Raw genomic sequence first — 20213 nt, 5'->3', positions numbered from 1 at the left:
TTGGCGATAGACCCGCATCAAACCAACGGAAGAATCTGCAATCATCTTCCTTCCAGAATGGACACCGATAGTAACGTCGACCAGGATTAGCCGTCGTCCTAGACGTCACAAGCTCAACTGCGACTTCGTGACTACAGAGAACAATCGGTGGACGAGGCCAATCCCAATTGAAACTTGACCCGAACGATTGCGAACTTGTAGACGACATTGCAAGAGCGGCCTAAATTGGAAATTCAAACCCAAACATATTAAAGTTATATGTCATTATTTATGAAATTAATTTTCCAAAAACATTGCACCCCACAGCCGAACACACATAACCCCTAAATTGAATACAGTCAACTTCAACTACAAAATCCACCCCAATTCAGCAACAAAATCTACCCAAATGGATCGGAGTGCAACAAACATCGCGATCTCAAGCTCAGCTACAACGGAGATTGAATTGAAAAATGAATTGACAAATTAGTACGCGCATCAGACGAAAGAAAATGGGGGGATGGATGAATTGAGGTGAGAGAATAGAACATAGTTTCATATCCTTAAAATGTAGAGGGAATTACACCGATTAATTCGTACACAACTTTAATTTGAAATGAAATCCCAAAAACAAACCTCGACCCAGCCAAACAAACATAAACCTTACTTTGAATACAACCAAATTCCGCTGCGAATACGACCCAATAAAAATCCCCAAGCGACGGACGAATTTCAGTGCGAGAGAATAAATTACATAAATTGAGATCTTACAACAGAGTATACGGTAGAGTTCAAACGACGAATGAATTGAATGTTGAATTACAGTGAGAGAAGGAAGTGAAGTGAGAGAAGGAAGAAGAGAAATTAATTCAAACACTCTAACTATATAGGTATGAACACAGCAGTATGTGGAACATAAAATTTGAGTTGACAAAGGTGCAGCCTATTGTCTGCAAAAGTACAGCATCAGAGCAGAGTAGGCCAGCAACAGGCCGCAAATTGACTGAAATGCCCATCAAGGCATAAGGGCCTTTTAGTCCGAAAAATGACTACAAATATCTGATTTGTGATTATGTTAAAGGTCAGAGGCATGTGGCGATATTTTTTTTAATTAGGGGTCTGGAGTGAAACAAATGGAAACGTTAGGGGTCATTTTATGTAGTTCACTCTTAGGAATATGGAAAAAAGAAAAATCATGCCCGAGGTACCTTAGTTGACCATTTTGTGCATGAGACCTTGAAGGGTATCAAAGTCATTTTGCTCACTTTCTGATTCGGCCTTTTAATTTTTAATGCGGTTAATACTTGAGTTTTTATTTAGTACTACTAGAAATTATCATCTCAAGAAATTTTACCGAACTCCATGTAATACCATAGGGCGATGCAATCTTACATAATTACATTTATGTAGAAAAATACAAAGATTTAATAAACATTAAAAATGTATTATCTTAATTGGTAAGCTTTATTGGCATTATTTTGGATTTTGTTGTTCCATTAACAAATTAGTTATTATAATTCACCTTGTTGATTGACTATGAAGCTGGTATCATGTAGTACTAATATAGGGAGTACTACTAATATTACATGTTAAATTCACGCATATATAGTCATATAGTGCATGTGATGTTCATTTTTATTTTTTTTTGAAAGAAATTCTACAATGTTTTTCTTTAATAAAATGGAAATTCAATATTTTCTAAATAAAAGGGAATGGACTTGTTCTGACAGAGTTGTGATCAATGTCGAACCCTTCTTAAAGACCAAACTAGAGACCAAATTTGGACCATCCATTTTTCTTAATCTTGTGGTTGTGATTAATTTACAATTAATTTAATATTTTATTCAATAAATACTTTTTTTAATTTTAATTTTTTTAATTTTTTTTATTCAATAAAAATTATCGGAGTAAATGATGAACTATATTCACTAAATAATGAACTAAATGAAGTATGTTATAAGTAAGTTTGACATGTTATTGAAATACATTAATGATATAACAAATTTTAGTGTTAAATGTTAAGCGGTAGTAATGAACTATATTTAATAAATAATGAATCAAATGAACGTTAGTAATGAAGTAAATATGACATTTTATTGAAATACAATGTTAACTGTGTTAAACGTCAAGCAATAGTAATGAACTTACTCAATTCCATAGTAATAAAGTCATTTTGTCATTTTGGTACGTTCCATAGTAATAGAGTCATTTCATTTTTTAGTAAAAGTCAACACATTTCTCCACACCTACTTTACTCTCTCTTACTTTATTCTCTCTTCATCTCTCTACCTTTTTCATTTTCCACTTTATTCTCCCTTTACTTAACTCACCTAACACAAGTTTTCTTAATCTCCGTGCCGAAAAGAAACGCCTCAATTACTATGGAACGGAGGGAGTACTTCATTCAGTCATGCTATTACTACATTCCATTAGTTTATTACTTCATTCCGTTAGTTTAATACTTCATTCAGTCATGCTATTACTTCATTCCATTAGTTTATTACTTCATTCCATTAGTTTATTACTTTATAATATGTTATGACATAATTATCTTTCAGTTGAAGTAAATTGGGTATGTAATGAATGCGGAAAATTACTTCATAACATACGTTCATTTAGTTCATTAAGTAGTGAATATAGTTCATTATTTACTCCAGTAAGTTTTTATTGAATATAAAAAAATTTTAAAAAAATTTGAAAAAAAAATTTAAAAATTAAAAAATAAAATAAAAGTTTCTATTGAATAAAATATTAAATTAATTGTAAATTAATCCTAACCACAAGATTAAGAAAATAGAGGATCCTAATTTGGTCTCTAATTCGGTCTTTAAGATTGAATTTGTGAATATGAGACTGTGTTCTTATATACGCCATAGAATGAAAATATGCATAATTCTCATGGGGGATAAACTGGATTATGGTTATGAATACCCAATATTCGATCATTATGAGTATATGCGTGGTCAAAAGAAATAAGTTATCCTAATTAATGACTTTAATTTGTGTATTCAAATTGGGATATATAGTCAACAAACATAAAACATATTGTCGTTATGTTCCGTTTCAGTTCATAACGTTTTTGTCCTCTTAACGAACTGATTTATGACTGTATATATGGAGCCTTAATTGTTTCCATCAATACCATTTCCTTTTTTTTATATTTATGCACGCTGTTTTTTCTTCGAATTTAGAAAAAAGAAAATATACTATAGCTTAGCGATTTGTTTTGCTATTTATAACGAATTTCCTTCTAAATTGGATATATATTTGATTTGTTTTGGTATCCAAAAATTATACTACTACAACACTATATTTCTATAGGTTCGAAAACGACTTAACACACAAAATAACATCTCCTAAAATCTTATATTTTCCCTCTAACATCAATTATAAAATTATATTTTCTCTCACCACTTAACACACAAAATAACATCTCTTAAAATCTCGTGCCATCTCTCAAGTGTGACATCTACTATAGGACGGATGAAATATTGTTTTAGTTGGAAGGGTTGACTATAACTAATTATCACATAATTATAATCCGAATTGGAGTTGTAAGATTCAATCACATGCATCCAAAACACTACATACTTAATTTAAAATACAATCTCGTAAAACAAACAGCCCCATAGGGTCAAGAGAACATAGAAGATTATGAAAATATTGATCCCAAAAAAAGTCGGAATTTTATTGTAAGATATTCGTAGACAAATACTATATGAATAAAAACAAGAACCAAAATTTCAATCCAAACACAAAATAAAGACAGAATGCATAGAAAGCATAGTCTGAAAACTAAATTAAACTGAATCACAAACAAATCTTGGAAATAAAAATATCCCAAAATATTGTTCCTATGAAAACACCCTAAATATTTAAGAGCCCCAAACCCACACTTAAAACACATGACATGAAGAAAACAGAAGCAGTGCATGGTGGAGCCGCCAACGACCTCGGCGGCGGTTTAACGTGCGGCGGCGTCAGAGGGCCGTCAGGCGCTCCAGGTGCAGGAGCTTCTGGCGATGGCGATGGCGAAGGTAGGGATGGTGAGGTCCTGATGGCTAACACGACGACTATGAGCTTCTGCCCCTGATCGCAACGAGCCTTGTTTCCGGTGATGAAGTAGAACGGGCCCGACCGGTCCAATCTGAACTCGGAATCCCCGTCCTCCAGTTTCACCACCGGATTCGCGACGCTGCAGCTCTCGTAATCTTCCTTGTTCACTACTAACACAAAATCCGTTCCGCTCTTGTATTTGAACACTGCCACATAAACCAAACAGTTACAGTACTACTGTAGATAAAACATGATCATTATTAAGTCGATGTGTAGAAATGAGAGTTTTCAAAAATATATTTTATTGAATGTAAAATGCCTTATATTTGAACATTGTCATACCAAACAATTACAATACTGTACATAAGACATGATCATCACTAAGTCGATGTGTGACAAAAATAAGAATTTTCAAAAATATATTGTATTGAATGTAAAATGCCTTGTATTTGAACACTGCCATAAACCAAAAAATTACCGTACTACTATAGACAAGACATGATCATCTTGATGTGAGACAAAAATGAGTACTACTATAGACAAGACATGATCGTCATGATGTGTGACAAAAATGAGAGTTATCAATTGTATTTGAACACTGCCATAAACCAAACAATTAATTACAGTACTACTATAGACAAGACATGACCATTACTAAGTCGATATGTGACTAAAACGAGAGTTTTCAAAAAAATATTCTAAAAAAGAAGGACTGACGGAGGGTGTCATTGACTTGGAAGCGCAGGCGGGTGGCCCAGTGGTGGTAGCTTTCCGAAGGGTTGAGGACCCATCCATCTTTACCTCCGACCGACAACTGGTAAGAATGCGACGAATTTACTAAGAAACAAAGTAACACCGTATATGCAACCCAATTTCTCCGATCATAACCCATGCCGGATTTTGAAGAAGAAGAAGATGCACCCCAATTCCTCAATTTATATAAAGGGGGATTTATTGAGATATTGAGTCTTGGGTAGTAACGTTGATTTAATTCCGTATTTAATTATATGCTTTTATAGCATCAAATGGAATGGTGTGGATCCTCTGTTGTTCTATAAAATTCAAAACGACTGCATATTACTTATGCTAGTGTGTGACAAATTTATTTATTCTTGCTTTGCCTGTTTTAATCATTTTCTTTTGCTTCTTTTACCACTCTTTTTGCCTTTCTCTTTCTTTCTGTAGCTTCTGTATTATCTACACATCCAATCATATCTCGTCCCTCATCTCTTATTGACCAATATTGCTTTAAATAAAAATTTGTTTTACAACTTTTTTTCTCTCTGCATAAAGATAATCATTATTAATTGTCATATGTACAATCTCAGATTCTCATATTAATGTACGGTCGATGATCTTAACAATAATTTTATTATATTCAATAATTTGTGAACTTAATTTGTAAGATTTATCATCTCAGATGGAGTATTATAATGCGATTGAACAATTTAAAATATCTTGCAAAATAAATCCACCTTCAAATAGGGAGAAATACAATCATGGTAGAGAAGTATGTGCATGATAGCGCATGTAGTTTTCATTATTGTTTTAGATATGTATCACTTACATGAATATGATATTGTTTTTTTTTGGTATAAGAAATTTGAAATATACGGTTGAAAAACTTGAAATTGTTCACGTTTTTTTTTAATTTTTATATATGAGTTGTTTTTTTTAAATCAGTTTCGATTTCAGAAATAATTTGGTTTTAGGTTTGGGCCCGAAAATGAATGCTGATCCCTACACACATTATACATACTACACATACATATAATGTGTGTTTGTATGTGTGTGTGCAATGTGTATTACTCCCTCCGTCCCCAAAGAGTATGTACTTTGGGTTCGACAAGAGTTTTAATGCAAAATTGAAAAAGTAAGAGAGAGGTTGAGAGAAAAAGTAATTAAAGTATTGTTAATGGAGAATGAGCCTCACCTCATTAGAGTGAAAAGAGTTTCCAAAATTGGAAAGTGCATATTTTTGTGGGATGGGCTAATAAGAAAAGAGTGCATATTATTGTGGGACGGAGGGAGTGTGAGTGTGTGTGTTATGTGTATGTGCAATATGTGTTGTGTATGTGTGCATAAATTCTTAAAATTTAATTCTATATCAATAACTTTATTTATTTAAACATAGGATTTGGAACTGGATTAGAATTTAATTCAATTTCTTCCAATAGAATTCCAATTTCAATTTTGTGTACCAAACGGTTTACATTTTAGTCTGTTCACAATTAGGAATCCGGTTCACTTTTCCTATAAATAGTAGGAGGACTCATATTCCACTAACTCATCACATTCACATTTTATTAAAAAAACTAATATATAAAAATGAGTCTCACATTCCATTATATTTTGAATCTACTTTTCTTTATATTTCTTAAAATCTGTGCCAAACTCAAATAAGATTCCTAACGACGAACAAAAAGAATACTAAAAAATAAACTATCAATTTACATACACTAGTATCACGCCCGTGCGATGCACGAGTCATTTTAATTTCTTCATATTTATTTCATTATGCGAAATAAAATTTGTGAAATGATAAACAAAAGAATATTCAACGTCCTCTTACTTTGGATTATACTTTTTCAATCACATTAACCCCACATGGCCACAAGAGTGCGTTTAAATGCTAACTTTTCTTAAAAATGTCAATACGATCACATTAAAATTTCAACACATATTTGTGTTGATATTTTAATAAACTGTCTTGACATTTAAATATCAGACTTAAAATTAAAAAGCATTTTAATTATGTGAAAATATGAATTAACCGTTGAGTTATAACTGCAGGAGCAAGTGTACGTTGCAATAATTTAAGATTGCACTGGTGAGACACTTCCTAGTCGAGCTTCCTTTCATTGCAATATAGTGACCCTATACACTAAAAACCCAAACCTTGAAACCTAAATCATAAACCCTTAACTTTAAAATATACTCATCTTGACCAACAAATGAACCAAATATCAATAAAATTCTCCCTCCGCCCTAGTTCAATTTTACTTTATTGATCATTTATTCAAACTATACTCACCATGACCAACAAATGAGCCAAATATCAATAAAATTCTCCCTCCGTTCCAGTTCAATTGTACATTGTTGATCACTTATTCTATTTTGGGGGGTTTTAGATCTGTATTTGATATCTTACATTGGGTCGGCCTACTTGATAATCCTTACTGATAGTGGAGGTTTTTTTTACCTGAATCTTGTGTGTAAATTTGTTTATATGCTCATATCAAAAAAGTGCTTTCCAATAGGGCTATGTGAACGGTAATAAAAAAAAATCTTGCTTGCATTCATCCAAGCATTAAAAATGAAAAGGTTTTTAAATCAAATAACATAAATGGCTATTGAAATATCAAACGTTAAATATTAGAAGTGATAGTAAATTTATTTAAAAAATTTCATCAGTCACATAACTTGTGTAATTATTTATTTTAGAAATTATGAAAGAGAACGGTTGGAATTGAGAAGGTCGGGATGCCGTTTAAATGTAAAAAAAATCTGTGTGAATTAATTGTACATTTCATATGCTACTAAATTGGGGATTTTCAGTTTTTGGCTTGTCATTTTAATCAAATACTAATAATATTGTAACTGAAGAAATCTTTTAAATAAATTTACTATCACTTCTAATATTTAACATTTGATATTTCAATAACATTTATGTTATTTGATTTAAAAACCTTTTCATTTTAAAAATTCAAACCCTAAACCCTAAACTCTAAACATATATCATAACAATTGGAAAAACATTTGACTTTCCTCACTAAGACATAGCAGTATTTTATAGCAATTATATGCACGACCCAAATGTATTTCCTTCAAAATTATATTATGCAATTATTATGCGTAAAAGTCAGAATATAAAAAAAATCATTCATTAAATATAACCTATAAATAGTGACTAAAATATTTTTTTATATCTAATGCAAAAACTACAAACACAACAATATATAATCAAGAACACGTGTACTTCAATAGTGAAACAACGTTCATAAGAAATATGGGTCTCATTTATTTTTTTGGTACTAACCTCACATTATCGATTAATTTATTGAGGAATACGTTGGTATTAGCTATACCAACATATTGGGAGACCATGATAGTAGTAGAAGCTCTTCACATCACCATCTCTCAAACTACTCTATTTCAGTAACATTTATGTTATTTGATTTAAAAACCTTTTCATTTTAAAAATTCAAATCCTAAACCCTAAACTCTAAACATATATCATAACAATTGGAAAAACATTTGACTTTCCTCACTAAGACATAGCCGTATTTTATAGCAATTATATGCACGGCCCATTGTATTTCCTTCAGAATTATATTATGCAATTATTATGCGTAAAAGTCAGAATATAAAAAAAATCATTCATTAAATATAACCTATAAATAGTGACTAAAATATTTTTTATATCTAATGCCAAAACTACAAACACAACAATATATAATCAAGAACACGTATACTTCAATAGTGAAACAACTTTAATAAGAAATATGGGTCTCATTTATTTTTTTGGTACTAACTTCACATTATCGATTAATTTATTGAGGAATACGTTGGTATTAGCTATACCAACATATTGGGAGACCATGATAGTAGTAGAAGCTCTTCACATCACCGTCTCTCACACTACTCTCAATTACAATTAAAAACAATAAATTGGTCCAATAAATAAGTAAGAAAATTAGATTAAACAACAAAATTTAAAAAATTAAACACATAATCAAATTTATTTATTAACAAAATTAAAAGGTACTTATCTATTTAATAAAATAAGTGGACCAACAAATTAGAAATATTTTTAAAGTTCATTACAAATCAAGATTTGATATGATACATATTTATTAGGCTAAATAATAGTACTCCCGCCTCCATTTATCTATCTCCCTAGCTTCGCCCCATCCATCATTTTCTCTGTAAATCCCATTTCTTCCCATAGATGTCGCTGATCATCTCTCGTCGGAGAAAGAGAATGCCCCGCCCGTCAGCTCGGCAGCCTCTACATCTCTATACTTCTGTCTCTTCATCTTTCCGCTGTATTTCTTATGCAGCGGTGAGAAAACACCTTGGATTATCATCCTCGTTTGCGACTGTGACTTACTAACCATGTTAGGGATCTGCAGTGACCAAGCCAACATCGAAGAGAGAGATGCCGTTTCCCAATTATCGAGATCATCATCTCCAGCATTCACCACTGATTTGGACGTGGCTTATCCTCCCGTTTAAACGGCACGGACGCATGCGTCATGTTGAATTTTGGAATTTTGTTGGAAAAAATTGTTTTGTGAGAAGTATTTATAGAGATTTTGCTTTGTTCCATACCAAGAGTCTCTTTGATTCAATGACTCTTCACTATTCTTATTCCTATGTTAATTCATATGTTCATGAGTATTGATGGTAGAATTAAAAGAAAATTAAGTAGTATTATGTTAATTGTCAGTAACGACAGAATGAAGAGAGACAAATAATCTACTCTAGCTGTTATTCTAATTTTAACGGCATAAAAGGAATTAAATATTACCATAAAGTGATGAAACTTCCCATCAGGAAAGAAACTTCCGACATTTACTACCCTAAATTATTAATTTATTATAACAACAATAAAAACCAAACCAAAATTTTTAATTCTCAAAATGCCCCCAAAACTTAACTTTTATATATGTATAGATAGATTATCAACTATCAATTTGCTATAAATGTTTGTGTATGAAAAAATAAACTTTCCAAACATTTATGTCGACATAATTTCGCGATCAGAAGAAAGGTGAGGAGAGAGAATAGTATAAATTCTAGAAGTATATAATAGTAAATTGATAGTTGATAATGTATGTGAATGAGTTAAATGAAGAAAAAGAGAGAAGAAAGAGTATGGGAACAGCATACATGAACAGAATAAAACAATCGAGAAGGAAAAAAAAATTGGAACGGAATTAGGAATGGACAAAACTACCCTTCATAGGCTGAAGTGTGTTTTCGTCCTAAAAAATCTCATACGTGAATATTTTAAATGCTAGAGACTAACCATGCTATATTTTTTAGCCAGGGACTTGCAAAGTGAGATAAACCCTAGAAACTAAACGCTCCCTCCATCTCATAGAAATAGATCATATTTCTATTTTTATCCGACTCATCGAAATAGTCCATATCCATTTACGAAAATCTTTTTCTTGTTTTTGTCCTTGATCATTTGTGAGGCCCACAATTCACTACACAATTTCAACTACTTTTTCTCATTCTCTCTTACTTTATCAATTGTGCACATTAAAATCCTTGCCGATCCTAAATTGCCTATTTCTATGGGACGAAGGGAGTATCTAGATAGTTAACTCAAAAATCAGGGAGAAAAACTTTAGAAAATTGAGAAATGGAAAATGATGGAGTAGCTTACATGGCCTAGTTTCTATATATTATATAGTACTAAATTAACTGCCTATGTTTACTTTTAGAATTTCTTAACATCGCCTCTCTTCTTTCCCACTGCAATTCTGTATCACAGACACTCACATTCACATTTCCAGGGGTGTCCTCGGAGGATTACTGAATCCGGCGTTTCTGGCGATTTTGAAGGTACATCTTGTTGATGATGAACCTTTGGATATCGTAGGGAAAAGAAACTTGAATGTAGTATAACATCCAGTGGATCCATGATAAAGCCGAATGAGGTTAGACACATTCCCAAATTACAAATAATTGTCTTTAAGACTAAAGTCCAATTTTGGTCCTTTACATTTACCCTAAAATACTTTTTGGGTCTCATACATTAATCTTGTGACTTTGTTTGAGATCAAAATGTACCAAAACAATATGTTAGGGACCAAAAAGATCACAAACTTAATGTATGAGACCAAAGAGAATTTTAGAACAAATATAAGGGACCAAAAATGGACTTTAGTCTTGTTTTTAATTTGGGTCGTTTGGTGAAGAAGAATACATTGTGACGTTCCAATTAATGCAGCAATTTGAAGATTACCAAGGAAGCTAAGGCAAAGCCTGAAATTCAATTTAGCAGGGACAAAAATATTTATATGAAGAAATTCTATAAGTTTAGAGTGGGATATTTATAAAAAAATTAATTTTTCTTTTAAAATTAATTAACAACTTAGTATATATGGAAAATATTGAGGAGGGCAATTGCCCCTTACACTCCCTTAATAGATCCGCCCCTTGAAGCTATGTAGCAGCACTGAATAAGAAGAATGTAACACCTCCTTTATCCGATTATTTAATAATCAAATAAGTGATGTCACATTTTTGTACAAATATCGAATTAACAGAAAATCTAGATTCTTTATCTGTTTATAGATGAATTATTTTTCATTCGTGGCCAACGGAAAAGAAACTACATTATAACGTCTATATATATATATATATATATATATATATATATATATATATATAGGAAAATGATCAATACAAAACTTGATCTCAATACAAAATCCAGACCAAATCCTGACCATGAGATTTGACAATCCAATGGTCAATAATTAAATAAAAACACGGATGGTCATTGTAAAGCAGTTTTAGGTCATATTATAAACTTTGGGTTTGAGGTCATGTTAAGATCATTTCATGTCATCCTTACTATAATGACGTAAAAATAAGCTTACAATGACCTAAAAATGACTTTTGTATGCTTGGTTCTGCATTTTTGTATTAAGAATGGTTTGCATGGATCAAAACCCTATATATATATATATATATATATATATATATATATATATATATGGAGATGATCAAAATAAGTATGTGTTTAAATCCAGAAATGCAGCCCAAATCTCAGCCCTAGGATTAGATGATCTAATGATCAATAATTAACCAAAAACACGGAAGGTCATAATTAAGCAGTTTTAGGTCATATTATAAGATTCGAGTTTAATGTCATGTTAAGATCATTTTAGGTCATACTTGGTTAATATGACCTAAAAATACACTAACCATGACCTAAAAATGCCCTACGCATGATATTGTTCTGCGTTTCTGTATTTAAATCTAGTTTTCATAGATCAAAACCCTATATATATATATATATGTAGAGGGTCGTGATCAATTGAGATTTTTTAGCCTAATTGAGAATTGAGATGCATTATCAGCCACTCATTTTTATTAAATGAGATGTCTAGAATTTTCCACATGGAAATATTTTTAGATTCATTAATTATGAAAAGGCAGAAAGGTAATTTTATGGTAATTAAAATTCGAAGAGCAACTCCCATCTTTTGCTCTCTGCTTCTTGATCTCTCTCTCTCCATCTCTGAGGCATTCCTTCCATACACAAAATTGCACCTCGAATTCAAGCTCCCGCTCATCTCATGATTGTATTCCTCCATCAGAGATAGAATTGGAGATCAGAAAATACAGAAAATCGAGAAGAAGATGAAAATTAAAACCCTAGGTAGAATCTGAACGCCGTACAGACTGTGCAGCAGCTGCCTATCGAGATCGGTGAAATCGAATTTCCGACGAGTCTGGCGGCGGAGTAAAAATTTGAAGGCGTGGAGAGAGGATCGAAGTCTGATAAGCTCGATTCAGGCGGAATCGGAGGCGTGAGTGAATATTCGGCGCCGAAAATTGTCAGCGACGCTGATGATTCAATGTGTAATAAGGAGAACGAGTGCGTTGCGGTGGTGAAATCGATGTTGAGTGCTGCTAGATTAATGATGGAGCGAATTCTGTGAAGCCGCCGGCTTCTGCGAGGTTTAGTCACCGGAGAAATTTGAAAGCGAGCAACGAAGGTAATACTGTACAAATCATACAAATCATACAATCATGAGAGAGAAGGAATCGAAGCTCAGCGGCGATCGACGCTTGAATCGGAGGATTTACTCTCTAGCTTTCTCAGATCTGGTCAATCCGACGAGGAATTCGTCGTTGGCGTCGTGATCTGCTTCATCCTCATCCGCGAAAAGCAATATCACAAGTTGTTGACTAGCTGTTGACATTTTGCTATAAGTTTGTTGACATTTGATATGCAGGCTATTGACATAGGTTGTATGATCATGATGCCAGAACTTGTGTCAAATAAAAAATTAAGATAAAATAGTTGTTATTTTTTAATTACAAGAATTGTTTTTGAGTTGTTGACACTTTATATAAGTCGTTGACAAGCTGTTGACATTTTATATACATGCTATTGACATGCTGCTGACATTTTGCTATAAGTTGTTGACATTTGATGTGCATGCTATTGACAAGCTGTGAATTGTTTTTGTGTTGTTGACATTTCAATACAAGTTGTTGACATTTTCAACTTTTATTTTTCTACGATTACAGAAATGAAATGACGATAATACCCCCTAGTTAACATAATCTACTTGCAGTTGACATTTCGAAAATTTTGTGGATGAGTGGCTGAAAATGCATCTCAATTCTCAATTAAGCTAAAAAATCTCAACCTAAAAGGACCCTATATGTAGAAACCTGGATAACTATTTACAAGATATACGTGTTTAACAAAAATGTATGAAATAATTAAAATGTTTCAAAAACTTTATACTTTTTCTACGTGCCACAACAAAATGTTAGGAATTCTTGTATTCATCTAATGAGCGCAGCTGAAATTGCAGACAAGAATAACAGATCTAGATTCATAATTATATTGTAAGTTGAGCACGTAATACACAACGAAACTAAATCTTACTTGTTGTGTCGTTTTCTTCTAAGATTGTATCATGCAAGTTGAATACACTACTATCGAGGTCCACGTGTATTCTGATCCGATCCAGGAACAATTCCTCGATACAATCGTTCTACAGAGAAAGCTAGGAAATCTTTTGTGAACGTAGCGCCGTTTTTCTCTCTTCGAAAATTAGGTTTTCTGTATCTTATGTTCTCTACAATAGAGCATATATATAATAGAATAATTATAACATTGGACCAAGCCCAATAGAATTATTTCCTATTAATCTAATCTAGCCCATTAATATTTCAATCTCCCACTTGGACTAGCATTAGATATAATACACATCTCTAACATTGTACCCTTGAGCGGATCAAAATACACATATAGTGTGACCCTTTAGGCCCTCATTATCGACGAAGATCTAATCGAAGTCTGCACAAAACTCCTAGACTGCATTGACAGCATAGCTCGATATATGAAGGACGTTTACATGAATTCGGTAAACAAGCCTTTACACAAAGTTTATAGTAATATCCTTTCATTCACGAACCACCCGATTGAGCCTAAGATTTATTATGTGTCATCCAAATAGCTCAATCACTTTATCTCATCTTTATTACATGACCCATTTGATCATATTCAATTACTTTAATCGAATATATCTTTGCATTGGCCAATGACTTAGTGGTCAAGTAATATAGAGAATTTTAGTGTTCTCTCGAATTTCTTATCAAGGAATGAATCTCATTCTTGGCCTAACTACCATTTCCATTTATCTTATGATGTACCCAACACAAGTCCGTGTCTCAATCATCTGAGGGGAGGGAAAGCGTTGTACAAGGTCAAAGCACACCACTCAACAAACAAAATGTGCAATGACATCAGATCCAAGGACTATTACATACTTCATGTACTAATAAACTATAGGCACTCAACAAAACAGTTTAATAGTAGGGTATACCAATACTCTCCAAAGTATACCATGTGTCCATCACGAGTATCTAATATCTCATAGTCGTGAGAACAACTACATTCTCGAAGAATGTGATGCAAACCCCATGCTAACCTATAACATATCATCAATATCCCATTCTTGATGATCATTGGTTAGGGCTATTTTAGAATTATACTATATCATTAATGTCTCACACCATTAACGACAATCATAATTCAAGGGAACAAATATTTAGAATAAATACAAACATCTTAAACAATTATTCCAATAAGTGCACAAAACCCATAGGAAATAAAATTTTCATATAATGTGATCAAGTAATATTGTCTCAACATAAAATGTTTCTAAGACATATAAAACTGTAACTCCCACTGATTCAAAGCCATCTACCAACATGCTTAACACCTAAGCTCTCAAAGTGCTTGTTGTGTTTTGCTATACATAACGGTTTGGTGAAAGGATCAGTCAAAATATCATCAGTGGGTACTCTTTCTAATTTTATGTTGCCTCTTTCAATTATTTCTCTGATCAAATGATATCTTCTGGGAACATGTTTGTTCCTGTTCGTAGCTCTGGTTTCTTTTGCTTGCGCAACAGCACCAGTGTTGTCACAATACAAAGGTATTACATTATTGGCACTCGGAATGACACCCAGTTCTTTAACGAACTCTAACAAGGCAACAACTTCTTTGGCAACTTCAGATGCAACAATATACTCGGCTTCGGTGGTGGAATCGGCAGTTGTACCTTGCTTGGAACTATTCCAACTCACTGCTCCACCATTGAGGACAAAAACATATCCAGACTAAGACTTATAGTTGTCATGGTCAGTTTAGAAACTAGCATCAGTGTACCCAGTAACTGATAACTCTAGTTGTCCACTATAGACTAAGAAATATTCTTTAGTCCTCCTAAGGTACTTAAGAATAGTCTTAACGGTTTTCCAATGTTTCTCACTGGGATTTTGCTAAAATCTGCCTGTCATGCTAAGCGCATAGGCCACATCTGGCCTAGTATAAATCATGGCATACATAATAGATCCTATAGCCGAAGCATACGTGATCATTTTCATGTTTTCTCTTTCTTTATCATTAGAAGGACAATCCTTCTTTGACAATACAATGACATGTCCCATAGGAAGAAAACCTTTCTTAGAATTCTCCATTGAGAAGCGCCTTAGCAACTTGTCTATGTAAGTGGATTGTGATAATCCTAACATCCTATTTGGTATATCTCGATAGATCTTAATTCCAAGGATATAGGAAGCATCACCTAGATCTTTCATCATAAAAGAACTAGACAACCATTCTTTCACGGATTGCACTATGGAACGATCGCTTCCCATAATCAAGATGTCATCAACATATATGATAAGGAAGACAACGTTACCATTCTCGCGTTTACTATAAACACATGGGTCCTCTTTACTTCTGACAAAACCAAACGATTTGATTGTTCCGTCAAAACAAATATTCCAACTCCTGGAAGCTTGCTTAAGTCCATAGATGAACTTCTTTAGCTTGCACACTGCAATCGGCCTTTCTTTCGATACAAAACCTTCAGGTTGTGTCATATAGACATCACCTTCTAATTCTCCATTGAGAAATGTGGTTTTGACATCCATTTGCCAAATGTCAAAATTGTAGTATGCAACAATTACAAGTAATATCCTAATGGACTTGATCTTAGCAACTGGCTAAAAGGTTTAATCATAGTCAATGCCTTCGCGCTGACTATAACCCTTTGCCACTAACCTAGCCTTGTAGGTTTGTACTTTGCCATCTGCATCTCTCTTCTTTTTGAAGATCCATTTGCAACCTATGGGGTAAACCCCATCTGGCAAGTCAACTAGTTCCCAGACTAAGTTGAAGTACATCGAGTCCATTTCAGATATCAAGGCTTCAAGCCACTTCTCTCGATCGGTGTCTGACACCACCTCAGTATAGGTCTTAGGCTCATCATCATCTAAATCAACTTCATCATCTTGGTTCTCAACCATTAGATTTAGTCTCTCAGGTGCACGAAGAATCCTTCTAAGCCTATTGAGTTGGTTTTGCTCTGGTTCAGGCTGTTTATTCTGTATGTGAGAAGGTTCAGGAATATCACTATGATCTTCTTGAGGTAGAGGTGGTGCAACTATTGTATCATCTTGTCTTTGATGCATCTCATTGTCTTGAGGTGGTCCTTCGAGAGTCTCTCTAAGGTCATCTCTAAGAATAATTTCCCCTCTCAATAGATCATCAAAAACTCTCACTGAGTTATTGTCCAATCCAGTGGATAATACCTCATCCTCATTGTTAACTTGTGGTTCTTGAATTTCTTCAAGATCTACTGTATTTTGACCTTGTTCCTTGCAGACATAACTGTCTTCAAGGAACGTCACATTCCTTGATGTTATTACCTTGTGATTTTCAGGACAGTAGAAATCGTATCCTCTAGTTTGTTTAGGATATCCCACAAGGTAACACTTCTCACTTTTAGATTCCATCTTATCAGTCATTTGTTTCTTAACAAAAGCTGGACAACCCTAGGTCCGCATATAGTTAAGACAATGCTTTTTGCCATACCATAACTCATATGGTGTTTTCTCAACTGATTTAGATGGAACTCTATTCAGAATGTAAATAGCAGTCAATAAAGCATGACCCCAGAGAAATAAAGGAAGACTAGCTAAACTCATCATTGATCGAACCATATCTAATAATGTTCGGTTTCTCCTTTCAGATACTCCATTCATTTATGGTGTACCAGGAGGTGTCCAGTCCGACTGAATTCCATGCGATTTCAAGTAATCAAGAAATTCTCGGCTCAAGTATTCCACTCCTCGATCTGATCGAAGAGTTTTGATACTTTTCTCAAGTTGTTTCTCAACTCCACACTTAAACTCTTTAAATTTCTCAAAGGCCTCAGATTTGTGTTTCATAAGATACACATATCCATACCTTGTCAAATCATCAGTGAAAGTAATGGAGTACGAATAACCACCTTTAGCTTGAGTTGGAACGGTCCGCACACATCTGTGTGGATCAACTCTAGCACATCATTAGCACGCTCCCCTTTCCCAGAAAGTGGCTTATTAGTCATCTTTCCTTTGAGACAGAATTCACAAGCACCATATGATTCAAAATCAAATGAATTTAGATAGGGTAACTTTCTCAATCTCGCTATCCTTTTTCTCATTGATATGACCAAGTCTACAATGCCAAAGATAAGTAGCATTATCCGTATTACATAGTTTAAGTCTTTTATTTTGCATATTGAGAATATCCCGTTTGCATTCAAGCATATATAATCCATTCTCTAAAGAGCCAGTTCCATAACACAATCCACTATTAGCAAACGAGCATCTGCTGTTTGCAAACTGGAAGGAAAAACCTTCGATGTCCAACATCGGAATGGAAATAATATTCTTTGAAATAACTATAACAAAATAACAATTATGTAAATCTAGTCTATGTCCTGAGGGAAGATCTAATCTATAAGTTCCCACGCGTTCGGCAACAACTTTTGCTCCATTTCCAACACATAGGTCTACATCCCCAGGCCTCACTTTCCTGCTGTCAATTAAACCTTGCACATTATTACAAATGTGTGAACCACAATGGTATCCAATACCCAGGATTATGAGTTATTCATAGACATATTTATCTCAATAACAAACATAGCTGAGCTCCCACTCATTGCACCCTGTGCCTTGAGTTTTGGGCAGTCTCTCTGCCACTCCGTGAAATTTGACCTAGTCAATTTGTTTGTTTCCATCATACACTTATAAGATAAGTTTGACATATTATCTGAAAAGAAAATAAAACGAAAAGCAAATTAGAAAAGCATACAAAGATCACATTCGCGTCACTAATCAAACAAGGGTTTATCGTATTGATTAGCTCTGATAAGTCGTATTCTAGGCCTTGGTTACTGGTCAGTATGATGTGCATAATTGAATTATATCTGCAGAACAGTTGCTTAAGTGTGCAGGTTGAGTGTTCTAGCCAGTAGGCAAAGTTTCGGATACTTCAGGTGAAAAGGGCATCAGGATATTGCTATCCTGACCAGTATGCATGCCAAAAAGGCTCGAGATGGAGAAGAAGGATAGCTGGGAAGATCAGCCGCAAGCAAGGGGGCAAAAGAGTCATTTCATGTTTGAAGTCTACCCTAAAAATCAAGAGAGGCCTCCCTATAAAAGGAAGCCACTTGGAGAGAGAATCATCATCAATTTGTTAGTTAACTCCTACGCTTAGTTAGCAATCTCTCTTCGGTAGATCACTCCTTCAGCATTATCCTTCGTAATTCTCGTTCCTCGCCACAGCCATGGTCACTTGAAGATCATCAGTTCGCCGGAGTTCCATTCTCTCGTTCCAGTCAGCGTGTCTCACAGTGTCAACAGTTTCATCGCCCGGAGTGGTAAACAATCTTTATTGCTTTCTTAGTTAATCGCATTCTGTTTTCTTACGATTGGATTTGTTGCACTTTGAATATTTGCTTACTTTGAAGTCTTAGGTGTGATCCAAACGTTTTATTGAATATGAAGTTGTTTTCCAGCATCAGTTCATGTTTGTTTTCGCTTCTTTCTGCCTAGATAGCTTAGATCTAGCTGTTACGGTAATTTCCAGTGTGGAATCGCATGTTTTAACTTCTGTAGTTAATCTCTCTGAGTTTGCAAGTCTAGATAGCTGTTAGATTTTAGATCTGAATTAGTTAAGTGTGAAAACCCAGTTTACATGATTTCTGCCACCCTGCATGTTGGCCAGTAAGCATTACTGCAGTTTCAGTGTTCGATCTTTTGATTTGAAGTTTTAATTGTAGATCTGTGTTCTTGAAGTTGTTAATCTGTGTTTTTATGGTGATGAATCTGGTTTTGCTGATCTGATTTGATTTGTGTTGAAGAAGACAACATCTCCATCCAAGTTTGGGACCACTTTTACTTTTTAGTTACTTTTTGCTTTTGTCCTTTACTTTTTCTACCTTTTCAGGCGGTACCCTACAGATCTGTCCGTCTAGTCACCTAACTACCTCTTTTCCTCTAATATTCCGTTTAGCTTTTTATAGTAATCCCGTACCTTACACATTTTTTCAGAGACATAATGTCCCCTACTCTCACGTACACAGCTGCTTATCAAACGTCTCTCACACCTCCTAGTCAGTAGAGAACCACCTTAAATTCCAGCCTAGATAAGTCTCAACCCAAAGCGTGGTAGCTAACCAAACCTTTCCAGAACATCACCACAATTCCCAAAATGCATTCATCTCTGTGGGATTCGACCCTTACGTCCACTATACTAGCCAGTAGAAGTGGGTTGAGGATTATTGATATTCAGGTTCAGGATTAGCAGGGACTTCCATACTAATCAGTAGGATACACCCTTTGCTTGAAACGACACCTGCACAAACCTGCTCTTTCAAATGGCGCCGTTGCCGGGGATGAATGGCGTTATTAACTGTTATTGTGAGTGATACTTTGGCGTATATACTGTGCATAATTTTTCTCTTTTCCTTTCGTTTCAGTTTATGAGCAGCAGCTCGGCTCCTGACCATCGGGGACCGAAGATACTCCAGCGAGGGACTATACTCGTGACCACTCGTTCTGGCCTGTCA

General features: G+C 34.2%; 1 protein-coding gene across 1 annotated transcript; it reads right to left on the bottom strand.

Annotated features, from left to right (window-relative positions):
- Positions 1 to 3846: 3846 nt before the first annotated feature.
- On the bottom strand, positions 3847 to 4927 carry LOC121808898 (early nodulin-like protein 2). Its single transcript, XM_042209461.1, has 2 exons — positions 4753 to 4927; positions 3847 to 4241 (listed from the first exon to the last, which is right to left on the bottom strand). Exons 1-2 carry the CDS (start codon positions 4925 to 4927, stop codon positions 3847 to 3849), a joined length of 570 nt encoding a protein of 189 aa, XP_042065395.1.
- Positions 4928 to 20213: the final 15286 nt, after the last annotated feature.

Source organism: Salvia splendens, chromosome 6, assembly GCF_004379255.2.
Source record: "Salvia splendens isolate huo1 chromosome 6, SspV2, whole genome shotgun sequence".
NCBI classification, from domain to species: domain Eukaryota; kingdom Viridiplantae; phylum Streptophyta; class Magnoliopsida; order Lamiales; family Lamiaceae; genus Salvia; species Salvia splendens.
The sequence above is the reverse complement of the archived record's forward strand: the minus strand, read 5'-3'. Positions and strand labels throughout refer to the sequence as shown.